General features: G+C 40.7%; 1 protein-coding gene across 1 annotated transcript; it reads right to left on the bottom strand.

Annotated features, from left to right (window-relative positions):
• Positions 1-7,729: 7,729 nt before the first annotated feature.
• On the bottom strand, positions 7,730-20,083 carry LOC129861900 (secretory carrier-associated membrane protein 5). Its single transcript, XM_055933079.1, has 7 exons — positions 19,863-20,083; positions 14,222-14,296; positions 13,795-13,914; positions 12,116-12,272; positions 11,622-11,723; positions 10,040-10,157; positions 7,730-8,003 (listed from the first exon to the last, which is right to left on the bottom strand). Exons 2-7 carry the CDS (start codon positions 14,226-14,228, stop codon positions 7,806-7,808), a joined length of 702 nt encoding a protein of 233 aa, XP_055789054.1. The 5' UTR covers positions 14,229-14,296; positions 19,863-20,083; the 3' UTR covers positions 7,730-7,805.
• Positions 20,084-21,976: the final 1,893 nt, after the last annotated feature.

Genomic DNA, 21,976 nt, shown 5'->3' with positions numbered 1-21,976 from the left:
TACGTCACTCGCTTTGAGACCTTGAAGTAGTGGTTCCCCTTGCTCTGCAAGGGCCGCGGCTTTTGTGGAGCGATGGGTAACAATGCTTCGTGGGTGACTGTTGTTGATGTGCAGAGGGTCACCGGTTCGCGCCCGGGTCGGGGCGAGGGGACGGACTAAAGTTAAACTGTTACACAACCAGTCTCTCAACATGTTCTTTCACTAGTGTGGTGGGTTTGACAATCATAGCAACCGACCTTAATGAACAAATAAATAGGTAGAAATCAGGTGTCTTCACACCCCTACAGTGAGAATTTGGGCTGAGTGATTAACCGACCTGCCATTCATTTTTTTGTTTTCAAACAACTAATTGACCAAGGTCCGTTCAATTATTTGAATTGCATTTCGTTAGATCAAGCCCAAACTGTGCGATGTAGTAGGGATTTGCAGTTTCTAACAGGCCAATATTCGACAAAGTTTAGCACAGAAAACGTGGTAATTAACTACAATGACCATAATCCATTGCGTGCCTACTTGTCCAGTCTGAGACTGAGAGAAGAGACTGAAGAACATACAATCAAGAGGGTCTCTACCTGAAAATACATGACCTAAGATTGATAGTGGTATTCAGCATTCATAAAAGTGTGCCTTATTTACCTTTAAGAACTACTAAAATATAGATTTTGTCATGAGATAATGACTTGGAATTGAATAATATTTATCGAATAAGCCTAAAACAAATGTAATATACACAACATAAATATTTTATTAAATTTAAGTTAATAAGTGATAAGCAGTAATGGACAGTCATTACCATCATGGGACTTTAATTAATTGTTTTATTCTGTGTTGTTACAGCATTCAACCCACATAATGCACAGTGCTTTTCATGTCTAAAAAAAATGATCGAAATCGAAAACCAGGATAATCTTTAAAAAACAAAAAACCTTAGAGCTGAAATATCATTATGTGTCAATCATTTTATCTGATATTCCACTCTATAATGAACAGTCCTATATCAAAAGAAAGCTGTCGTCATTCAATGCAGTTCTTCAATCTTGTCAACAGATGTTAGTAAACCCCTTTATTCTTCCTATATATGGAACAAAAATATAAACTCAACATGCAACAATTTCAAAAAATTTACTGAGTTACGGTTCAGTCAATTGAAATAAATAAATTAGGCCTTAATCTATGGATTTTACATGACTGGGCAGGAGAGGCGCCATGGGTGGGCCTGAGAGGGCATATGCCCATGCACTGGGGAGCCAGGTTCAGCCTAATCAGAATTCGTTTTTCCCCACAAAAGGGCTTTATTACAGACAGAAATACTCCTCAGTTTCATCAGCTGTCCGAATGGTTGGTCTCAGACAATCCCGCAGGTAAAGAAGTGAAGAAGCCGGATACGGAGGTCCTCAGCTGGCGTGGTTACACGTAGTCTGCAGTTGTGAGGCCGGTTGGACGTACTGCCAAATTCTCTAAATTGATGTTGGAGGCGGCTTATGGTAAAGAAATTCTCTGGCAATAGCTCTGGTGGACATTCCTGCAGTCAGCATGCCAATTGCACGCTCCCTCAAAACTTGAAACATCTGTGATATTGTGTTGTGTGACAAAACTGCATATTTTAGAGTGGCCTTTTATTATCTTCGCATCAGTTGCCCCTGTTTGTCATGCTCATGCTGTTTAATCATCAGCTTCTTGATAATCCATCCACCTGACAGGTGTGGCATATCCTAGCAAAGGAGAAATGTTCACTTAACAGGGATGTAAACAAATGTGTGCACAACATTTTAGAGAAATAAGCTTTTTGTGTGTGTGTTTATAGAAAAAAATCTTTATTTTTATTTCAGCTCATGAAACACTTGACATGCTGCATTTATATATTTCTGTTCAGGATAATAAGCCAAGGTGTAATCATTGTAGCCTGTGCGCCTCTCTCTCTCTCTCTCTGTTCATCCAATCATTGACATAACTGCCCCGCCCTCAGGAGAAGGTTCAAAAAGTTCAAGGCAGGACAGCCAATGCGATTGCGATCTCTCTCGCCCTCGAGCAAGGCACTGAACCCTGATAGCTCCTGCAAGTCACTATCGGTAACAGTGTTTGCTAAATGACTCAAATGTAATAAACAGTTGGACGTTCTCCAAATAACAGCTAATGAACAACTTAAGAGATTCCTCCGCTACACTACTACCTTTCCTGAATTTGTTTCCCGTCAGCGCTATAGGTTCAACTCAAATGCTCATTTACTCAAGAAAGGAAAATGGACTAATGTTTATCAGACATCCTTGAGACCAACTAGGAGTCAGAGTCATATATAGTTTTAATATAGGTCTGTAACTTTTTCCCGGACTTCTCCCACTCACTCCTTAATACTCTGAATTTCCGTCTGACGGAAAACTACGTCACGTTGTCTCATGAAGTCGACATCAATGGTTGGTAGCTCTAATAGTTATAATATAAAGCCTTGACTGAAATGCAATTACTGTTAACACACAAGAGAAAGTAGTTAGGACCGATACACTCAATACGTTAATCCACCAGTCAGAAAATGGGGAATATATTAACAAAACACTCACTCAGACACAAGATGCAACAAAAACTGTTTATCCATCAGTGAAAGATAAAAAAAAATATATAAAAACACAAAAAAATTCCCTAAAAGTCATTACTTATCATGGAGACAACAGTTTCCTGAACGATCATATAACATTACTATCCATCTGCTCATAGCATGTACATATAGACTGTATACAGTGCCTTTGGAAAGTATTCAGACCCCTTGACTTTTTCCACTTTGTGACGTTACAGCCTTATTCTAAAATGGATTAAATAAATACAAATCCTCAATCTACACACAATTTCCCATAATGACAAATTCAAAACAGGTTTTTAAAAATGTTTGCATATATATATATATATATATATATATATATATATATATATATAAAAGCTGAAATACATTCACATAAGGATTTAGACCCTTTGCTATGAGACTCGAAATTGAGCTCAGGTGCATCCTGTTTCCATTGAACATCCTTGAGATGTTTCTACAACTTGATTGGAGTCCACCTGTGGTAAATTCAATTGATTGGACATGATTTGGAAAAGCACACACCTGTCTATATAAGGTCCCACAGTTGACAGTGCATCAGAGCAACAAAAAAAAACAAGCCATGAGGTTGAAGGAATTGTCCATAAAGCTCAGAGACAGGATTGTGATGAAGCACAGATCTGGGGAAGGATACCAAAACATTTCTGCAGCATTGAAGGTCCCCAAAAACACAATGGCCTCCATCATTCATAAATGGAAGAAGTTTGGAACCACCAAGACTCTTGTTAGAGCTGGCCGCCTGGCCAAACTCAGCAATCGGGCGAGGACCTTGGTCAGGGAAGTGACCAAGAACCCGATGGTCACTCTGACAGAGCTCCAGAGTTCTTCTGTGGAGATGGGAGAACCTTCCAGAAAGACAAGCATCTCTGCAGCACTCCACCTATCAGGCTTTTATGGTAGAGTGGCCAGACGAAAGCCACTCCTCAGTAAAAGGCACATGCCAGCCCTCTTGGGAGTTTGCCAAAAGGACCCTCAGACCATGAGAAACAAGATTCTCTGGTCTTATGAAACCAAGATTGAACTCTTTGGCCTGAATGCCAAGCATCACATCTGTAGGAAACCTGGCACCATCCCTACGGTGAAGCATGGTGGTGGCAGCATCATGCTGTGGGGATGTTTTTCAGCAGCAGGGACTGGGAGACAATGACCCTAAGCACACAGACAAGACAACGCAGGAGTGGCTTCGGGACAAGTCTCTGAATGACGAGTGGCCCAGCCAGAGCCCTGACTTGAACCCGATCTGACATCTCCGGAGAGACCTGAAAATAGCTGTGCAGCGACGCTCCTCATCCAACCTGACAGAGCTGGAGAGGATCTGCAGAGAACAATGGGAGAAACACCCCAAATACAGGTGTGCCAAGCTTGTAGCTTCATACCCAAGAAGACTCAACGCTGTAATCGCTGCCAAAGGTGCTTCAACAAAGTACAGAGTAAAGGGTGTGAATAATTATGGAAATGTTATATTTCAGTTTATTTTAATAAATATGCAAACATTCCTAATAACCATTTTTTTTTGCTTTGTCATTACAGGCTATTGTGAGTACATGAGATCTTTTCTTTGTAATCCATACAAATGCACTGGATACCTGTGTTTTATTTATCCATGGCAAACGTTATTAATATTAACCTCATTTCAAGTCATTGATATATCTCTACTTATGTTATTATAGTACAGAATACATATTAAAAACACATACAGACGGGAACCAGGGTAGATCATGGTCAATGAGAAATGGCTTTCAAAAGCTGTGGAAACAACATACCCAACAACAATATGGAAGATTGAATATAGCCGACTGTCAAAAGGACTACAGTTCTGGTCACAGGGTGTGTCCCCTAAATGGAACCCTATTGTCTATACAGTGCCTTACTTCAGACCAGGTCTGCATTTGAAATGGCACCCTATATAGTGCATGAGAAGTAGTTCACTATCGGGAATAGCCTTTGGTTAAAAGTAGTGCACTACATAGGGAATAGGTGCCATTTGAGAGATGATAAAAAAACAAAAAAAATCTACAGAGCATTGTAAATGGTAAGCTTGGACACATTTTGTATTTAACATCAATTACCACACATACTGTTATGTGACTTTTTGTACACAACATTGCACACGGTCTTATCTTGACTCACGAATTCACCAAAACCACACCTATTGACTCACTACACACAGAAAAGTTGTATTGTTCTGTTGCACGTACTAGAATACACAGTAAAGAACCAAGGCTTCTGTCAACCTAACAGAGCATTGTTACTACAGATGGACATGGTTAAGGATTGTAGCCTGGTTAAACCAGACACTCACCACTAACACTGGTGAAACGTAAATGACATCCGTTCAGATGCCAGGCTAAAGGGATTATAGTCTACAGGATAGGTTACACTATGTGATTTTTTTTCTTCTGGTGCAATATTAATTCATTACAACACAATCTATCATCTGGGTGGTGCCTATATATCAATTTACAAACATACATGGGCTCCACTGATGTTCATTTTATGATCACAAGTTGATCTGTAAATTCACGTTTACGTTGCTCCAGTGCATGTGAAAGTGAACGCAGCAAGTACTGAGGTTGAAATTCCAGTTTTAGTGAATGGTTCTCTGTGCGTCGAATAAAACACATTACAAGCCTCTACAAACATATAATACCAACAACCATAGAGACAAAGAACTGAGCTGCATTCACACACATCATAGAAAATATACAGGGAAAGGCAGGTCTGTACAAACCCCCCCCACCCCCCAAAAATTGAGAATTTAAAAAAAAGAAAATCATATTGAATATCATCACACAAATCAGACAAGACAATTCACAGGATTTTGAAATAACTGTCGTTCATGTACACATTCACATTTGTTTCAAGTCTAATACTGTATACACATTTTTGTAATATCTATTCATCAAATAATTTTTCATTTAAGAGTTATTGAGGCTAAAGACAAAGGCTAGATAGTTATTTTCTTACATTTTCAGTTCATAAAATGAGACATGTGTCAACAATATTATAATTTTTTATATACCATTTCACATCTATACTCATGGGTTCTGATTAGACGGAGTACACCTACGACCTGGAAGTTACGTTTTCGTAGCAGGTCAGGTTAATTTACACAGCAGGTTAGGAGACTTAGGTTATGGTTAGGAGGAAAAAGGCTAGGATTAGCTAAAATGCTCTCTTAACCTGCAACGAAAAGTCCCTTCCGGTTGTAGCTGTACTCCCTCTAGTCATAACCACACTCATGTACTAACGTTGACAACCACATTTTGCTTTCGCTCGTCAAGGTTACAATCCACCATTACCCAGAGCAAAAACGGATTGTTATGACGTCACCGATGACACCATTACAACCAACTTTGCCCCCCTGGGTAATAGGGTCATTTCTTTGTTGTTGTTGCATTCTCTTCACAGGGTTCACTTTAGGATTAGTGAGAGGATTGACCAATGGGAATAAACGTTCATAACATCTACTAACAGCAAATACAATATCTTCAAATGGGGGAAGACTACATTTACAGCTTAATTCTTAACTGGGTTAGTTGCCATACTTACTGGGAATGTTCCATCCTATGCAAACCTGAACACTGTACGTGTGTGTTTTAAATGACTTGTTATTAGCAAACACCTATTCTTTGTTTTACTGATAGTCAATAGCATAATGACTGTTCAAAAAAAAAAAAAAACTCCCCATAACCTGAAATGTAAAATGGTAAGGAACTAGTAGACACTTCTAACATGGCTTTGCTATGACTTGTGACTGGAGATGAAGAAGCCAACAGCAGTCTGGTATTTCCACTCTAGGCAATGTTAGCCAAAGAGTGACATGTAGCTATTACCTATCCAGCAACTAGGTAAGATCTAAACACACAGACTAGAAATAGACATCTATTGTATTTCTATCCATTTCTATGTCTAAAACAAGGTAGATGGATATCACACCTTTCCTGAGAATCAAAATAAAATTCAACATGGACAAAATTGCGCTAATCGTTTTTTAAAATACGATTAAAATAAGATGTTCCTGCATTTTTTTTGTCATGTCCACGTGGCCAGACTGTATCCTTCATAATAATACAGCACTGCAAAAACAAGTATAGACTGTCTCAAAAATAAGACATCACAATCCTACTAGTTTCTGCTAAGCTCCTTCCATAAAATAAAACATCTTTCTAAAAGCAATGACAGATCACTCACTAAACCCATAATATTTTCTGAAACATGGCATTGGCTCTAGTAAGACTTGTGTTATAATCTTTTATTCAAAGCGAATCAGAATTACGGGGCAGTGCGAGTGTCTGTCTGGCACATGGAAGCAGAGAAATTCAGCTTGCGTGGACAATGTGTAATAATAACTATGTGCATGGTTGAAGTGTTGGTCCATCCTAGGGGATAGATGTGGGAGTTCAGTAAAACATATTATTCCTACACTTAGGGGAACCTTTTGAAGCAAAATCAAAACATTACATCATATTCTGAATTGCACCCTAAATTGTGAATTTTGTTCTCATTTGATGATCATCCCTTTTCATCTCTCGGTCTGTCCCTCACCTACCCTGTGTGGCTCCGTTTTATCTCTCATGCCAACTGACAATTCCATAAGGAGTTGACGAGAAATAGACTGGCACCCTGGCTCTCTCTCACCCTTTCTTCCACCCTGGCTATATCTCACCTCCCTCTCACCCTCCCCTCCACCCTGGCTTTATATCTTGCACCCCTCTCACACTCCCCCCCTCACCCTCTCTTCCACCCTGGCTATATCTCACCTCCCTCTCACCCTCTCTTCCACCCTGGCTATATCTCACCTCCCTCTCACCCTCTCTTCCACCCTGGCTATATCTCACCTCCCTCTCACCCTCCCCTCCACCCTGGCTTTATATCTTGCACCCCTCTCACACTCCCCCCCTCACCCTCTCTTCCACCCTGGCTATATCTCACCTCCCTCTCACCCTCTCTTCCACCCTGGCTATATCTCACCTCCCTCTCACCCTCTCTTCCACCCTGGCTATATCTCACCTCCCTCTCACCCTCCCCTCCACCCTGGCTTTATATCTTGCACCCCTCTCACCCCCCCCCCCCCCCATCTCCCACCCTCACCCTCCCCCTCTCCTCCACCCTGGCTATATCTCCAACCCCCTCTCCTCCACCCTGGCTATATCTCACCCCCCCTCTGTCACACTCCCCCATCTCCCACCTTGACACTCTCCTCCACCCTGCCCTACATGCCCGGGTCGTCGTAGTTGTAGGTGGGTGCCTGTGAGTACTGGGGTTGTTGCTGCTGCATGGCTCCCTGCGCCACCCCCACAGCAGCCTGCTGCGCTGCCTGCTGGACGTGAGGGTTCTTCCAGGCCCCGGTGGTCCACTCCTCCTGGGCTTTACTCATACTGCCCCCAGTGCCACGGTACATGTTGTGCACCTGGAGAGAGTCAGAGAGATGGTATTAGATTGAGTTATATTACTGTAGCTAGTGTGTGAGAGAGACATACAGAATACTGGCCCGGTGCCACTGTACATGTTGTCAGGGAGACATGATGTGTGAGTTAAATTACTGCAAGTCATACAGAGGTCTTGAGAATGAATACGGTCTTTTCTCTCCTAGAGAAAAACATATTTTTTGCTGATGTTTGTGTGTCTTCTCACTTTTGTTTATTTCACTTGCTTTGGCAATGTAAACACGTGTCCCATGCCAATAAAGCCCTTTCAATTAAACTGAATTGAGAGAGCGAGCAAGAAAGTCAAACAGAGATCAGAGAGAAAGAGGACTGGCCTCAGTGCAACGGTACATGTTTTGCACTTGGAGAGAGAGAAAGTGTGAGAGACATACAGACACACAGTCAGGTCCAAAATTATTGGCACCCTTGATAAAGATGAGAAAAAAAACCTATAAAATAAATAATGAAAATACTGATCTGAAATGGAAACTCATATTTTATACAATTGCTCAGAGAAATAGATTTTGTTTAACTAGTTAAACAACAAAACAGAAAAAAATTATTAAATAAAAAAATAGGGCAAAAACATTGCCACCCCTGTACCCCAGAACCCTCCCCTTGGTAGGGTAACAACACTGCACTTTTTCTAAAATGTTTTATGAGTTGGAGAACACATTGGGAGGGATTTAGACCATTCTTCCATACATAATCTTTTCAGATCCTTGATATCCTTTGTCTGCGCTTATGATTGGGGTTCAATCATGGCTGGGAGACTGAGATGGTTATTGCAAAATGTTGATTTTGTGGTCAATTAACCATTTCTTTGTGGATCTTGATGTGTGCTTGGGGTTATTGTCTTACTGGAAGATCCACTTGTGGCCAAGTTTCAACCTCCTAGCAAAGGCAACCAGGGTTTTTAAATGTCCTAATACTGTGTAAAGTTCATGATGCCGTCGACCTTAACCTGAGCCCCAGGACGGAAGCAAAATAGCCCCATAACAGCAAAGATTTATTACCTTATTTTACAGTACATAGAGGGTATTTTCTTCCCCACTACTGGTGTGTGTGTGTGTGTGGCCAAACACCTCTATTTTCATATAATTTGACCATATAAATGCCAATACTTTTGGACCAGACTGTATATAATACTGGCCCCAGTGTCACGGTACATGTTGTGGACCTGGAGAGAGTCAGGGAGAGATTGAGATGATGTTAGAGATTCATATTACTGCTTGTCAAACAAAAAAAAATGTAAAAAAGTCAGATCAGGCAACAACAAAAAATATATCTTCAACGGCCCCATCGTCTCTGGTTGTGGACCTGCATGAGTCAGAGATATTTATGGATTCATTTTTTTATTATTTTTAACTGGGGCATATTAACTAACATTTCAGGGTTCAAACATCAATGAGGGGTTAAATGTGCCCGAGTTCGCAAAAGGGATTATTTTTAACCGCCAGTCCCTGAGACTTTGTGAGTCATATTACAGCCAAGTCAAACTGAGGTCACCAAGAAATAAATACTGTCTTTGCTCTAAATAAGATCTGATCTCCTGTTACTATAGCAGCTCATCAGATTTTTTTCTAGAGCGCATGGTCAGAGGGCCCGGAACATAATTGCAAATAATTAGTAGACTGCAAATTGACCACAAGAAGGCCAAACAGATATAATATGACTAAAACATAATCAATACTTACATGTGTATACAATCAAATACAGTATATCTCTATTATGCGTGGGAATACTTTATTACAGATTTTCTAAATTTTAAAATCACTTGGAGCTGATTTGCTGGTATTTTTAGTCTTTTATGTCCAATGACAAAAAAAATAATAGTAAATTGTATCAAATTTTTAGGCTCAGAAAAAACTTTGGGGACCAATAAAAAATTTGTCCCGCAAGGCCGCCAGTTGGGAAACCCTGACATACAGTAACACGATCCACACATAGTTACTAGAGTTGCATTATACTGTAGTCAGAGTGAAAAAAGTGCTTGGTTGTGCTGAAGTGTATATTGTACCTTGGTGAGCCCGGTGAAGGAGAGGACAGCCATGGCAGTGAACATGATGGTGGGGATCAGCATGACAACAGCAGAGCCTATATTGGTGCTAAAGAAGGTGATGGTAGCCAGCCAGCCACTGGAGGAAAGAAGGAGAAGAAGAAACACGTGGAGGACTGTTCTACGGCAGGGTTCCCTAATGCTAACAATACTATTAAACTGTAGGCCAATGGCCGACAACCAGGTCAATCAATCAAATAGTTTAGCCCTTTTTACATCAACTGTTGTCACAAAATGGTTAACAGTAACCCTGCCTAGACCCCATTAAAGAGCAGCGACATTGGCAAGGAAAAGCTCCCTAGAAGGAAGAAAACAGGGACCAGACTCAAAGGCCATTACTTTTACAGCCAATAGGCACGACTTTCGCCAACAATTTAAAACGCTGGTGTTTTAATAGGCTATTTCAAGTTTTTTTTCTTCTTTTTACTGACGTTTTGACCACCAGTGTAGGGCTAGACGGTATTTTCCTATATACACCGGTATTGATGCATGGACCGGTTTGGGTTTTACTTTAACTTCTATTACGGTATTTGAATGTTTGGTTTGTTAAATGTGATACGCCGTGTGTAACGTTCATTTTTATAGTTTACTCCGCTACTTGAGTCATCCCTCCCCTCTCTCTCTCTCTCCACGCCGCTTCCACACAGACCTAGTCCCACCCCCCGTCACTCAGAGAACATTTGTTGTTGCTTGACCACGAGACACTGTCGTTCAGTCTGCATGTTCATGCAACATGCAACAATGTTGTTACCAATTTGATCTTAATATAAATCCACAAGCGTTCTATAATTATAATATTAGTTTGTGTTTCTTACATCTGCAAACAGCTAGTTTGTATTTTCTTAGCAAGTTAAGCTAAATCGCGTTAGCCACTAATGCTAATCCTAATACAAGTACTGAGTCAGAGCAAACGTAGCTAGCTAATACAACCTGATACCAGTACTGATGAAGGCTTAAATCAGCATGTTGTTTGTTTTCTAATTCAAAGAGGAATAGGAAAAACATGAATAAGTTGGCTATATGAATAAAGATTTAATGTAGCCAAAGATTATAGGGTCCCCTAGAAAACACGGAACATCACTTTGGTTCCTACCCTGTCATAATAACTAACCCATGGCATTTTCATTTGTTGTCATGTCAAACAGCACTGTATTCAAAGTGCCCACTATTATTTATATTCTAACTATAGAATTATAATAAACATTCTATTTCCATGATTCCAAAAGTTCACCCAAGTGTTTTGATCTAAATCGCAATTTCAACATTTGGTTGTAGGAAATTATTTTAGGTTGAAGTTGAATTGAACAGTATAAAACAATCAGAATGGAGAAAGACCCATTGAAATAATTTAGAATATGTGTGTTGCCACTGTAGGGCCACGACTACTCATAAAGCAAATTTCGAACTTTTATTAATCAAAAACATAAAATACCGTCAAATACCGTCAAAATGTTTAAAAAAAATACCATATATGATATTTTGCCCATATCGCCCAGCCCTACGTCGGTGGCCTTCATCAGACTGAACCAGGCTCCATCCTTACCAGACGCCCCAGCCTGGGATGCCTATACACTGAATGATGCTGATCACCACCTGGGCCATGAACACGAAGAAGAACGCCATGAAGTTGAACGAGCTGTCAGTCCTAAAAGGGGGGGGGGGGGAGAAGAGAAGTAAATCTAGTCAGAAATCCAGGATTTAAGCTACTGTGGAAATGGTTTACTGTACCTTGACTGGCGTCCTCTCTGCCTCATGATAACGTAACACAGGGTCAAAAGTGGAATCCAGATGTATGAGCTATGCTTGTTGCCCCATCACCTTCTCATTATACATGTACTGTACGTTAACTTGACTCACTTCTCTCTGCCTCATCCATGACAGTATAACGTAACATAAGGGTGCGTGCGTTGAATAAGACAGAACGGTGTTCAACATTTATTTCAACGGAATCGGTACTGTTACTGAACGACCAAACTTTGGCAAAATGTTGAACCGAACTGAACGCACCCCAAGTGTCAGAAAGAAGGATGTACTTACTTGAAGGCCTTGTAGATGGGTCTGAACCAGCACACGTAGGAACAGGGGGTGAACAGGATGAGCCACAGAATGGCCATGCCAAAGTTAGTGGCTCCGCCCCCGCCGCACATCCACGCCAGGCAGCCAATCAGATTGACCGCCAAGGTGGCACTGTTAACTGTAACAATAACCGGTGGGGGGAAAAAGGTTAAATAACTATATTAAATGGTCGACCTTGCATTATTTGAACTGCTGCAGCATTGGTCATGTTCATTAGAGCATGCAATGGAACTGGAAAACAAACAGCACGGTCTGTTATTGGATGATTAATCTAGCAAAGTAAAGTTTAATTGGTTACTTCAGATTTGTATGGGAGTCTGCAGAGACATTAACGGTAGCTTTATGTATGGGAGTCTACAGAGCCAGTAACGGTAGCTTTATGTATGGGAGTCTACAGAGCCAGTAACGGTAACTTTATGTATGGGAGTCTACAGAGCCAGTAACGGTAACTTTATGTATGGGAGTCTACAGAGCCAGTAGCTTTATGTATGGGAGTCTACAGAGCCAGTAACGGTAACTTTATGTATGGGAGTCTACAGAGACAGTAACAGTAGCTTTATGGTTTAGAATCTGAGATATAAAGGAAAGCTCTCTATGACCAAGTTATGGTCTGCTTCTTAAAATGTTTTTTTTAACCTTTATTTAACCTTTATTTAACGAGGCAAGTCAATAAATAACAATATAGGGGGTATCATTTGGGACTTTCTACAACTAAAGCAATCAGCTATCCGTTCAACACACTGACTAGTAGGCTGAGAGGCACAAACTAATCATTACCTATTTCTATATTTAGACTTACTTTTATATTCCCCCCGGCCTAAATGATAATGAAATGAAAATTACAAATGAAAAAGGTATACAATCCATATATAAAAGCTTACGATTTAACTATTAGCTTCATGTTCAGTTATTGTTGTCAGGTTAATGGTATAGAGATGGGAGGCTTTAAACTAGTGGAATATGATTGTGATGAAAAAATACAAAACATTATTATTGGATGGATGCCTAAATGTCACAAACCAGCTATACCAGCCTTCCTGCTACTGTATACCCGTGTTGACCCATATTATTTTGGGTACAAAACACAAAACACACACAGGTGATGTTAAAATGGAAGGCCAAACAGTAGCAGATGAGACACTTAACAGTTTACCGGTATGTCGTCCACTTTAGTGATCTACACATTAAATACAGTATGTAAATGGATTTGTTAAGAGTGAGCCAGTGGTGCCCGGTACAGAGTATGTACCGGCACCTCTAATTTTCTACCGGCATCTTTTTGAAGAATATTAGCTGTGATACATGATGGTATTTTAAATATAAAGACTACCTTTTGAACATTTGAAGCTGGTTTCCCACACCCAAATTCAGCCAAGTTCAGGACCGGACCTAAAAGCATTCTCAACGGAAAATGGCATATAAGAACTAGTTTTGCTATATCTATGTCTGGGAAACCAGCCCAGATGCCTCAGTCTCTAATCACAGGGTGTCTTCCAAATGTCACCCTGTTCCCTATATATATGTACACTACTTAGTTTGGACCAGAAACCCTTAGTTTGGACCAGAAACCCCATGTGCCCTGGTTAAAAGTAGTGCACGACAAAGCAATAAGGGTGCCATTTGAGATCAGCCACACTCACAGATCCATAGGTAGTACAGCTTCTTGCACATGGAACGGTGTACATCTGGGATCTCGTTAAAATCCTGATAGAAACATGGCTTCAGAGGGATGAAGCGAGGCAGGGGAGGGAAATTGTTTTCTGCGGGGGAAAAAAGGACAAAGCTATCACGTTGATGTTACTGGTAATTCCCTTTTAATAGTCAGATCTTGAATGAAAACAATATATATTTGGGGTTAAAGTACAAGACAACATTTGTACTTGATTAATAAAATATTACTGTTAAGCAATGTGCACTCATACTACAATTATATGATAATAACATGCTTATAACTAAACCTTTTAAAAAATATATAATTCAATACACACAGAAGTCACACTAACAAAATATCTCTACTATGATGATATCCTTGTATGAATGAGATAATTAAATTCAGTTATAATCTACCTGCCATTACGATTGGATCTGTCCCTCCAGTCGAAAAGAAATATGATCCAAACCCAATTGCCTTGGAAATTAAAACTGAAAAGAATATGAAGTTGTATTAATCAATGTATAATATCATATGTTTTTGGCTATCTATCCTAAAAGCTATAAATTACCTTCATATTCAATCCAGCAACAAATTGGCTATACAATGTTGTTGCCTAAGTCATGAAATGTCGATATGGCTATGAAAAACATTGAGCGGCCAATGCATGAGGAGGTACCTGTGAAATAACACCAAAACAGTCTGTCCCAGTGTGCTTTGCGCTCACATATAGCTAGCCCACCAGCCCCACTGCTACAGTTGTGAGCTATATATTTTTTTTAAATAGATATTTTTTTACTCCAAACTCATGTCGGGAAAAGAATAAACTGAAACTAATCTACGCCTGTTCTGATAAAAATCTTAGGGCATTTAGCCTCGGGGGATGCCTTCCTTGACCACACCCTCCTTGCTTTGCTCCTGGCCTGCCCTGCCTCTTCCACCAATCCATTAGTTTTTTATGGACAGAAAAGAGCAGAAGCTATGAGCTGTCCGATCAGGTCCATTGTTTACTGAGGTGGCGTACTGCTACAATATGAGATTACAATGTAATGTGCAGCACTGCATGAAAAGCAACATTTCTGGGTGAAATCGGATCTGCTATATTCCCGTGAAATTTAAGGTGGTCTGTCGTGGGTGGGAATTTCCCAATTTGATTGTGGACTCCTGTAGACTTCTGCGCATCCGTGATATGGTAATTGTGTGATAGTCAATTACCAATTATGCATTAATACGTTTCTGGAAATATCCGGACCGTGCACGTAAAGTAAATTCTCAAATGCCACAGGCGCGTACCTCTCAAACTCATGTGTTGGAAGAGAAGCCCAGTGAAAAGAAGCCAACTTTCCATTTATCCATTGTTTATCTAACCTGTGATGAGTTTTTCTAGTATTGTTTATGTATAATAAGTGTTTTGACCGAGTGAAAAACAAGTGAGATTCTCATTCATTAAGAGTGTAGCCAAACTAAGCTGGCTAACCCTGTATGTAAATTAATGAGAACAAGATGGTGTCTCAGATTATTTAAAATTTCTGTTATAATGTATGTACACACAAACACTAATGATATTTTGCTAACATTAGCTAGCTCAGCGCTAGGCTTTTAGCTTATATTGTAGTTGGCTAGCTGTTTGTGGGTTTTTGTTACATTTAATACAATGGCCTATAATTTTCTTGTACTTTTGTACAAACTGTTGTTGCCCATACAATGCATGGGTGTAAATATAGTGGTTTTGCACAGTACCATGTTTATTGATAAATTAGCTGACACTAGCTAGGTAACTAGCTAGCCCGGTTCAAACCCTGATGCATCATACCTAGTACGACATAAATTTTTGCAAAGGCAATTAGCTAGTAAAGTAGATTCTTCTAGAGATTGTGTAAATGTTACAACTCAATTCAACAAAGATAACACTTTTGCATTCTCTCTGAAGAGTGGGAATATGAATATGCATGACTTAAGATTTATGCATTTGTTTACTGTGTTCTATTGGGTCTAGATGCACGGTAGAGAGTGTTTGCAGAGGATGAGACACATTTGGAGAGAAGTTAATGTGGACCGATGAGGAGGATGGCCTGCAAAACGGCAAACCAGTGTGGTTCGTCAAGCCCCCCTTACTTCCGGAGTGAGGTGCTCATTGAACTTAGTCAAGAACAACAGAGCCCCTTGGAAAGGGAACAGAGCTAATTGGAAAGGGAACAGAGCCCCTTGGAGAGGGAACAGAGCCCCTTGGAGAGGGAACAGAGCCCCTTGGAGAGGGAACAGAGCCCCTTGGAGAGGGAACAGAGCCCCTTGGAGAGGGAACAGAGCCCCTTGGAGAGGGAACAGAGCCCCTTGGAAAGGGAACAGAGCCCCTTGGAAAGGGAACAGAGCTACTTGGAGAGGGAACAGAGCTACTTGGAAAGGGAACAGAGCTACTTGGAAAGGGAACAGAGCCCCTTGGAAAGGGAACAGAGCCCCTTGGAAAGGGAACAGAGCTACTTGGCGAACCACACCAGATGGATCATGTCTGGGGAGTTTTCAACAAGGCAACCTATATCCCACAGACCCCTCAAATATCAACACTATAGCTACCCCAATGGAGGCTCACCCTGGACCAAGCTGGATGACTCCTGTCAGTAGTGTGTTTAAAAAAATACATTTTTTAAAACACTTTTGTTGATCCTTGAATTTTGAATAGGCTCGTTCATATTCCTCTATATGAGGTATACCCCCTTTAACCCATGTAAGCAGGTAAGTACCTCATTCAAAATTCAAAGATGAATTTTAAAAAGTGTTTTTAAAAGAATCGAGCAGAGTACTGGTAGGAGTAATCCAGTTTAGCCTAGTCTCCATGGAGGTTACTTTATTTTCAGGCCCCGTTGAGCCTATGCAGATGCTATTACCCACTTTCTCCTGCTTAACTGAAACGAATTGTCATCCTTCAAGAAGTGTATTTGTGTGTTTTATCGAAGAAACTAAGAGTTGTTTTAGTATAGCGATGTCATGAGGTGCTGGAAAAACCTTGATAGTGGTGCTTGAATTTTATTTCTGAAAAGGTGTCGGAACCCTGATGTGTGATAATTTTTTATTATGAAAAGTAATTCCATTCATTAATTCAGTCCTAATTCACTCATTCTTTTAATAATGAATTGTTTTTTTTGCTAATGTACCAGTGACAGCTACACAGGCAAGCTACCAATGACTAGCATTAGCTTTCAGTGTGTGTGTGGGGGGGGGGGGGGTAAGCATGTGCAACCTCATGTGCAGCCTTAAGCAAGCGCATGGCCATTTTCTGACATTTATGGGAGAGACATGGGCGTACGTGGACAGAGATGTATTGCAACTGATGTCAAAGGCACTGGAATTACAAGATGTGTCCAGGTAAGTGGATGTGTCTGGACCGATTCACTGAACCGTTGACGGACATACTGTATAGTGTTATCGGAGATTTACGGGACCAAACAACGTTGGACACGTGCCTGTGTAACGGATGTGAAATGGCTAGCTAGTTAGTGGGTACGCGCTACTAGCGTTTCAATCAGTTACATCACTTGCTCTGAAACCTAGAAGTAGTGTTGCACCTTGCTCTGCACCTTGCTCTCAGTTGTTGATGTGTGCAGAGGGTCCCTGGTTCGCGCCCGTGTCGGGGCGAGGGGACGGTTTAAAGTTATACTGTTACACCTGCTAATTTGCGGGAAAACAATACGTTTTTACGGACTTCTGCACTGGAGTGTTCGACCCGTAAATGTGCATTTTCATGCAGTTACATGTTACTGCAATGATGCATGATGACAAGCCTTTTAAAAATACGACCCATACTTTAAATGGAGAGATACAGTGTATTCGGAAAGTACTCAAATCCCTTGACTTTTTCACATTTTGTTACGTTACAGCCTTATTCTAAAAATGGATGAAATTGTTTTTCCCCCCTCATCAATCTACACACAATACCACATAATGACATCACAATACCCCATAATGAAAAAGCAAAAACAGAAGAAAAAAAAACGAAATATCCAATTTACATTAGTATTCAGACCCTTTACTTTGTAGAAGCATCGTTGGCAGAGATTACAGCCTCGAGATTTCTTGGGTATGACGCTACAAGCTTGGCTGACCTGTATTTGGGGAGTTTCTCCCATTCTTCTCTGCAGATCCTCTCAAGCTCTGTCAGGTTGGATGAGGAGCGTCGCTGCACAGCTATTTTTAGGTCTCTCCAGAGATGTTCGATCGGGTTCAAGTCCGGGCTCTGGCTGGGCCGCTCAAGGACATTCAGAGACTTGTCCCGAAGCTACTCCTGCGTTGTCTTGGCTGTGTGCTTATGTTGTCCTGTTGGAAGGTGAACCTTCACCCCAGTCTGAGGTCCTGAGCGCTCTGGAGCAGGTTTTCATCAAGGATCTCTGTACTCTGATCTCTGTACTATCTCTGTACTGCTCCGTTCATCTTTCTAGTCTCCCAGTCCTTGACTAGTCTCCCAGTCCTTGACTCTCCACCATGCTTCACCGTAGGGATGGTACCAGGTTTCCTACAGACGTGGCGCTTGGCATTCAGGACAAAGAGTTCAATCTTGGTTTCATCAGACCAGAGAATCTTGTTTATCATGGTCTGAGAGTCTTTAGGTGTCTTTTGACAAACTCCAAGAGGGCTGTCATGTGCTTTTTACTGAGGAGTGGCTTCCGCCTGGCCACTCTACCATAAAGGCCTGATAGGTGGAGTGCTGCAGAGATGCTTGTCCTTCTGGAAGGTTCTCCCATCTCCACAAAGGAACGCTAGAGCTCTGTGACCATCGGGTTCTTGGTCACCTCCCTGACTAAGGCCCTTCTCCCCCGATTGCTCTGTTTGGCCGGGCGGTGGCTCAACTTTTTCAATGTAAGAATGATGGAGGCCACTGTGTTCTTGGGGACCTTCAATGCTGCAGAAATTTGATGCCCTTCCCCAGATCTGTGCCTCGACACAATCCTGTCTCGGAGCTCTACGGACAATTCCTTCGACCTCATGGCTTGGTTTTTGCTCTGACATGTGAGACCTTCTATAGACAGGTGTGTGCCTTTCCAAATCATGTCCAATCAATTAAATTTACCACAGGTGGACTACAAGTTGTAGAAACATCAAGGATGATTCATGGAAACAGGATGCACCTGAGCTCAAGTCTCATAGCAAAAGGTCTGAATACTTATGTAAATAAGATAAACAAAAACCTGTTTTCGCTTTGTCATTATTGGGTAGTGTGTAGATTGATGAGGAATACAATTTATTTAATCCATTTTATAATAAGTCAGAAACATAACAAAACGTGGAAAGAGTAAAGGGGACTGAATAATTTCCGAATGCACTGTACATTGTAGTCTACATAAGATCATTAAAAAAAATGTTTTAATAAAACTTGAGTGTGATGAAGAATATTTGCAGCTATCTCAATCATATTTTGACGACTGATATAACATTTTGTCAAATCAATCAAATCAATTTATATAGCCCTTCTTACATCAGCTGATATCTCAAAGTGCTGTACAGAAACCCAGCCGAAAACCCCAAACAGCAAGCAATGCAGGTGTAGAAGCACGGTGGCTAGGAAAAACTTGTCCCATTCAAGATGTGTCATGTCCATCACAGAGGTTGAGTCTGTATGGATGAAGGGCATTTTCCCAGCATATATTTTTGCACCAAATAATACCACCATATTGATAATAAACGATGTTTTGAAACCACGAATCTATGCAATATGATATGTTTTTTTTCTTCTACCAATTCAGATTTGTTATTCATTTTAAAGGATGGGCAGGACACAGAATGCCGCCGTTTGTATGCTACAATTGCATCGTGATGAACACTACTGTCAATGGAGAAGCAGCGCCCTTCAGAGGAGTAGAGCCTAGCCTACGACATGATTAGGTATTTTTCAGCTGGACTCAATAAAACACGTCAAACGTTTGTACCTTTCTTGCCGCATTTACATTATATTTATGCACAGATCATTCTGTAAATCTATAATTTGCTCAATCGTGTAACTGAAACAGAATGAATGAATGGAATGGAAATAACACAATATGGATTCGTTAGAATGGTTTTATTTCTTACCTCCTTTTGTTTCCCCCACAAACCAGCAATGCTGTTACTATGCAACGTCTGTCAATTTCATTCTATGACGATGTTCTTCACGAAACACAATAATAGGCGCTTGTTAAATTAATCGAGAGACCGAAAAATTCTATATTCGACTAAATCAGAAATGTCTTCACCCACCGACAGCTTGGGAGTAGAACGCAATCACGTGACGTCACGTTTCTCCTCGCTCTCTTTTTACGCACGTACCGGTTGTACTAGGAATGGTTTGAGTAAACGGATTTGTTGCTGGCCAGAACCGACCAACCGCTTACTAGCAAGTACAGAGTTTCTTTCTAAACCACACTGTAGCTTACTGTAAAAATGTTTTATATGACTCCAATAAAAGTGTAAGTACCCAGTAAAATACTACTTGAGTGAAAGTCTAAAAGTATATGGTTTTAAATGTAGTTAAGTAGCAAGTGTGGAAAAAGTCCATTCGCAGGAATGCCCCCCCCCCCCCGACCATCCCAGTGGTTTTTGTTTTTAAGGATAAAATAAATTGAATAGAGCTTGAAGAATTTTAAAATGAATAATGTGCAAATATTGTACAATCCAGGTGTGCAAAGCTCTTATAGACATACCCAGAAAGACTCACATCTGTAATCGCTTCCAGGTGATTCTAACATGTATTGACTCTGTGTTGAATACTTATCTAATCAAGATAAATTAGTGATTTATTTTTCATAAATTCTAACATTTGTAAATACATTTTCTTCCACTTTGACATGAGAGTATTTTATGTAGATCCTTGATTTAAAAAAAAATACAATTAAATCCATTTTAATCCCACTTTGTAACACAGCAAAATGTGGAAAAGGTCAAGGGGTGTGAATACTTTCTGAAGGCACTGTAGGTTATACCATCACCAAAAAGTCGCTGGTTCGAATCCCCAAGCTGGCAAGGTGGAAACATCTGCAGTTCTACCCTTGAGCAAGGCAATTAACCCCCAATACCAGCTGCCCTTTCTCTTACATTGTAGGATAATTCATGTGCAACGTTTTAGCTTAGAATTGATGTGTAATCTGTAGATGTGTTGGATAGCAGATGTAACAGGTATACCAGCCTCTCTTTAGGAACTTGGCGGAGGTGTTGCTAACATTTACGATAGCAAATTTAAATTTACCAACAACAAAAAAACGACATTTTTGTTTTTTGAGCTTCTTTTATTTGTTTTTTATTTTACCTTTATTTAACTAGGCAAGTCAGTTAAGAACAAATTCTTATTTTCAATGACGGCCTAGGAACACTGCCTTGTTCAGGGGCAGAACGACAGATGTGTACCTTGTCAGCTCGGAGATTTGACCTTGCAATGTTTTGGTTACTAGTCCAACGCGCTAACCACTAGGCTACGCTGCGAAATCTCTGCAGCCTACTAAATCACTTTTTACAGCTACTGTTTACAGGCCTCCTGGGCCATATACAGCGTTCCTCACTGAGTTCCCTGAATTCCTATTGGACCTTGTAGTCATAGAAGATAATATTCCAATTTCTGGTGACTTTAATATTCACATGGAAAAGTCCACAGACCCACTCCAAAAGGCTTTTGGAGCCATCATCGACTCAGTGGGTTTTGTCCAACATGTCTCTGGACCTACTCACTGCCACAGTCATACTCTGGACCTAGTTTTGTCCGATGGAATAAATGTTGTGAATCTTAATGTTTTTCCTCATAATCCTGGACTATCGGACCACCATTTTATTACGTTTGCAATCGCAACAAATAATCTGCTCAGACCCCAACCAAGGAACATCAAAAGTCGTGCTATAAATTCTCAGACAACCCAAAGATTCCTTGATGCCCTTCCAGACTCCCCCTGCCTACCCAAGGATGTCAGAGGACAAAAATCAGTTCACCACCTAACTGAGGAACTTAATTTAACCTTGCGCAATACCCTTGATGCAGTTGCACCCCTAAAAACGAAAAACATTTGTCATAAGAAACTAGCTCCCTGGTATACAGAAAATACCCGAGCTCTGAAGCAAGCTTCCAGAAAATTGGAACGGAAATGGCGCCACACCAAACTGGAAGTCTTCCGACTAGCTTGGAAAGACAGTACCGTGCAGTATCGAAGAGCTCTCACTGCTGC

This window comes from Salvelinus fontinalis, chromosome 9, assembly GCF_029448725.1.
Source record: "Salvelinus fontinalis isolate EN_2023a chromosome 9, ASM2944872v1, whole genome shotgun sequence".
NCBI lineage: Eukaryota > Metazoa > Chordata > Actinopteri > Salmoniformes > Salmonidae > Salvelinus > Salvelinus fontinalis.
The sequence above is the reverse complement of the archived record's forward strand: the minus strand, read 5'-3'. Positions and strand labels throughout refer to the sequence as shown.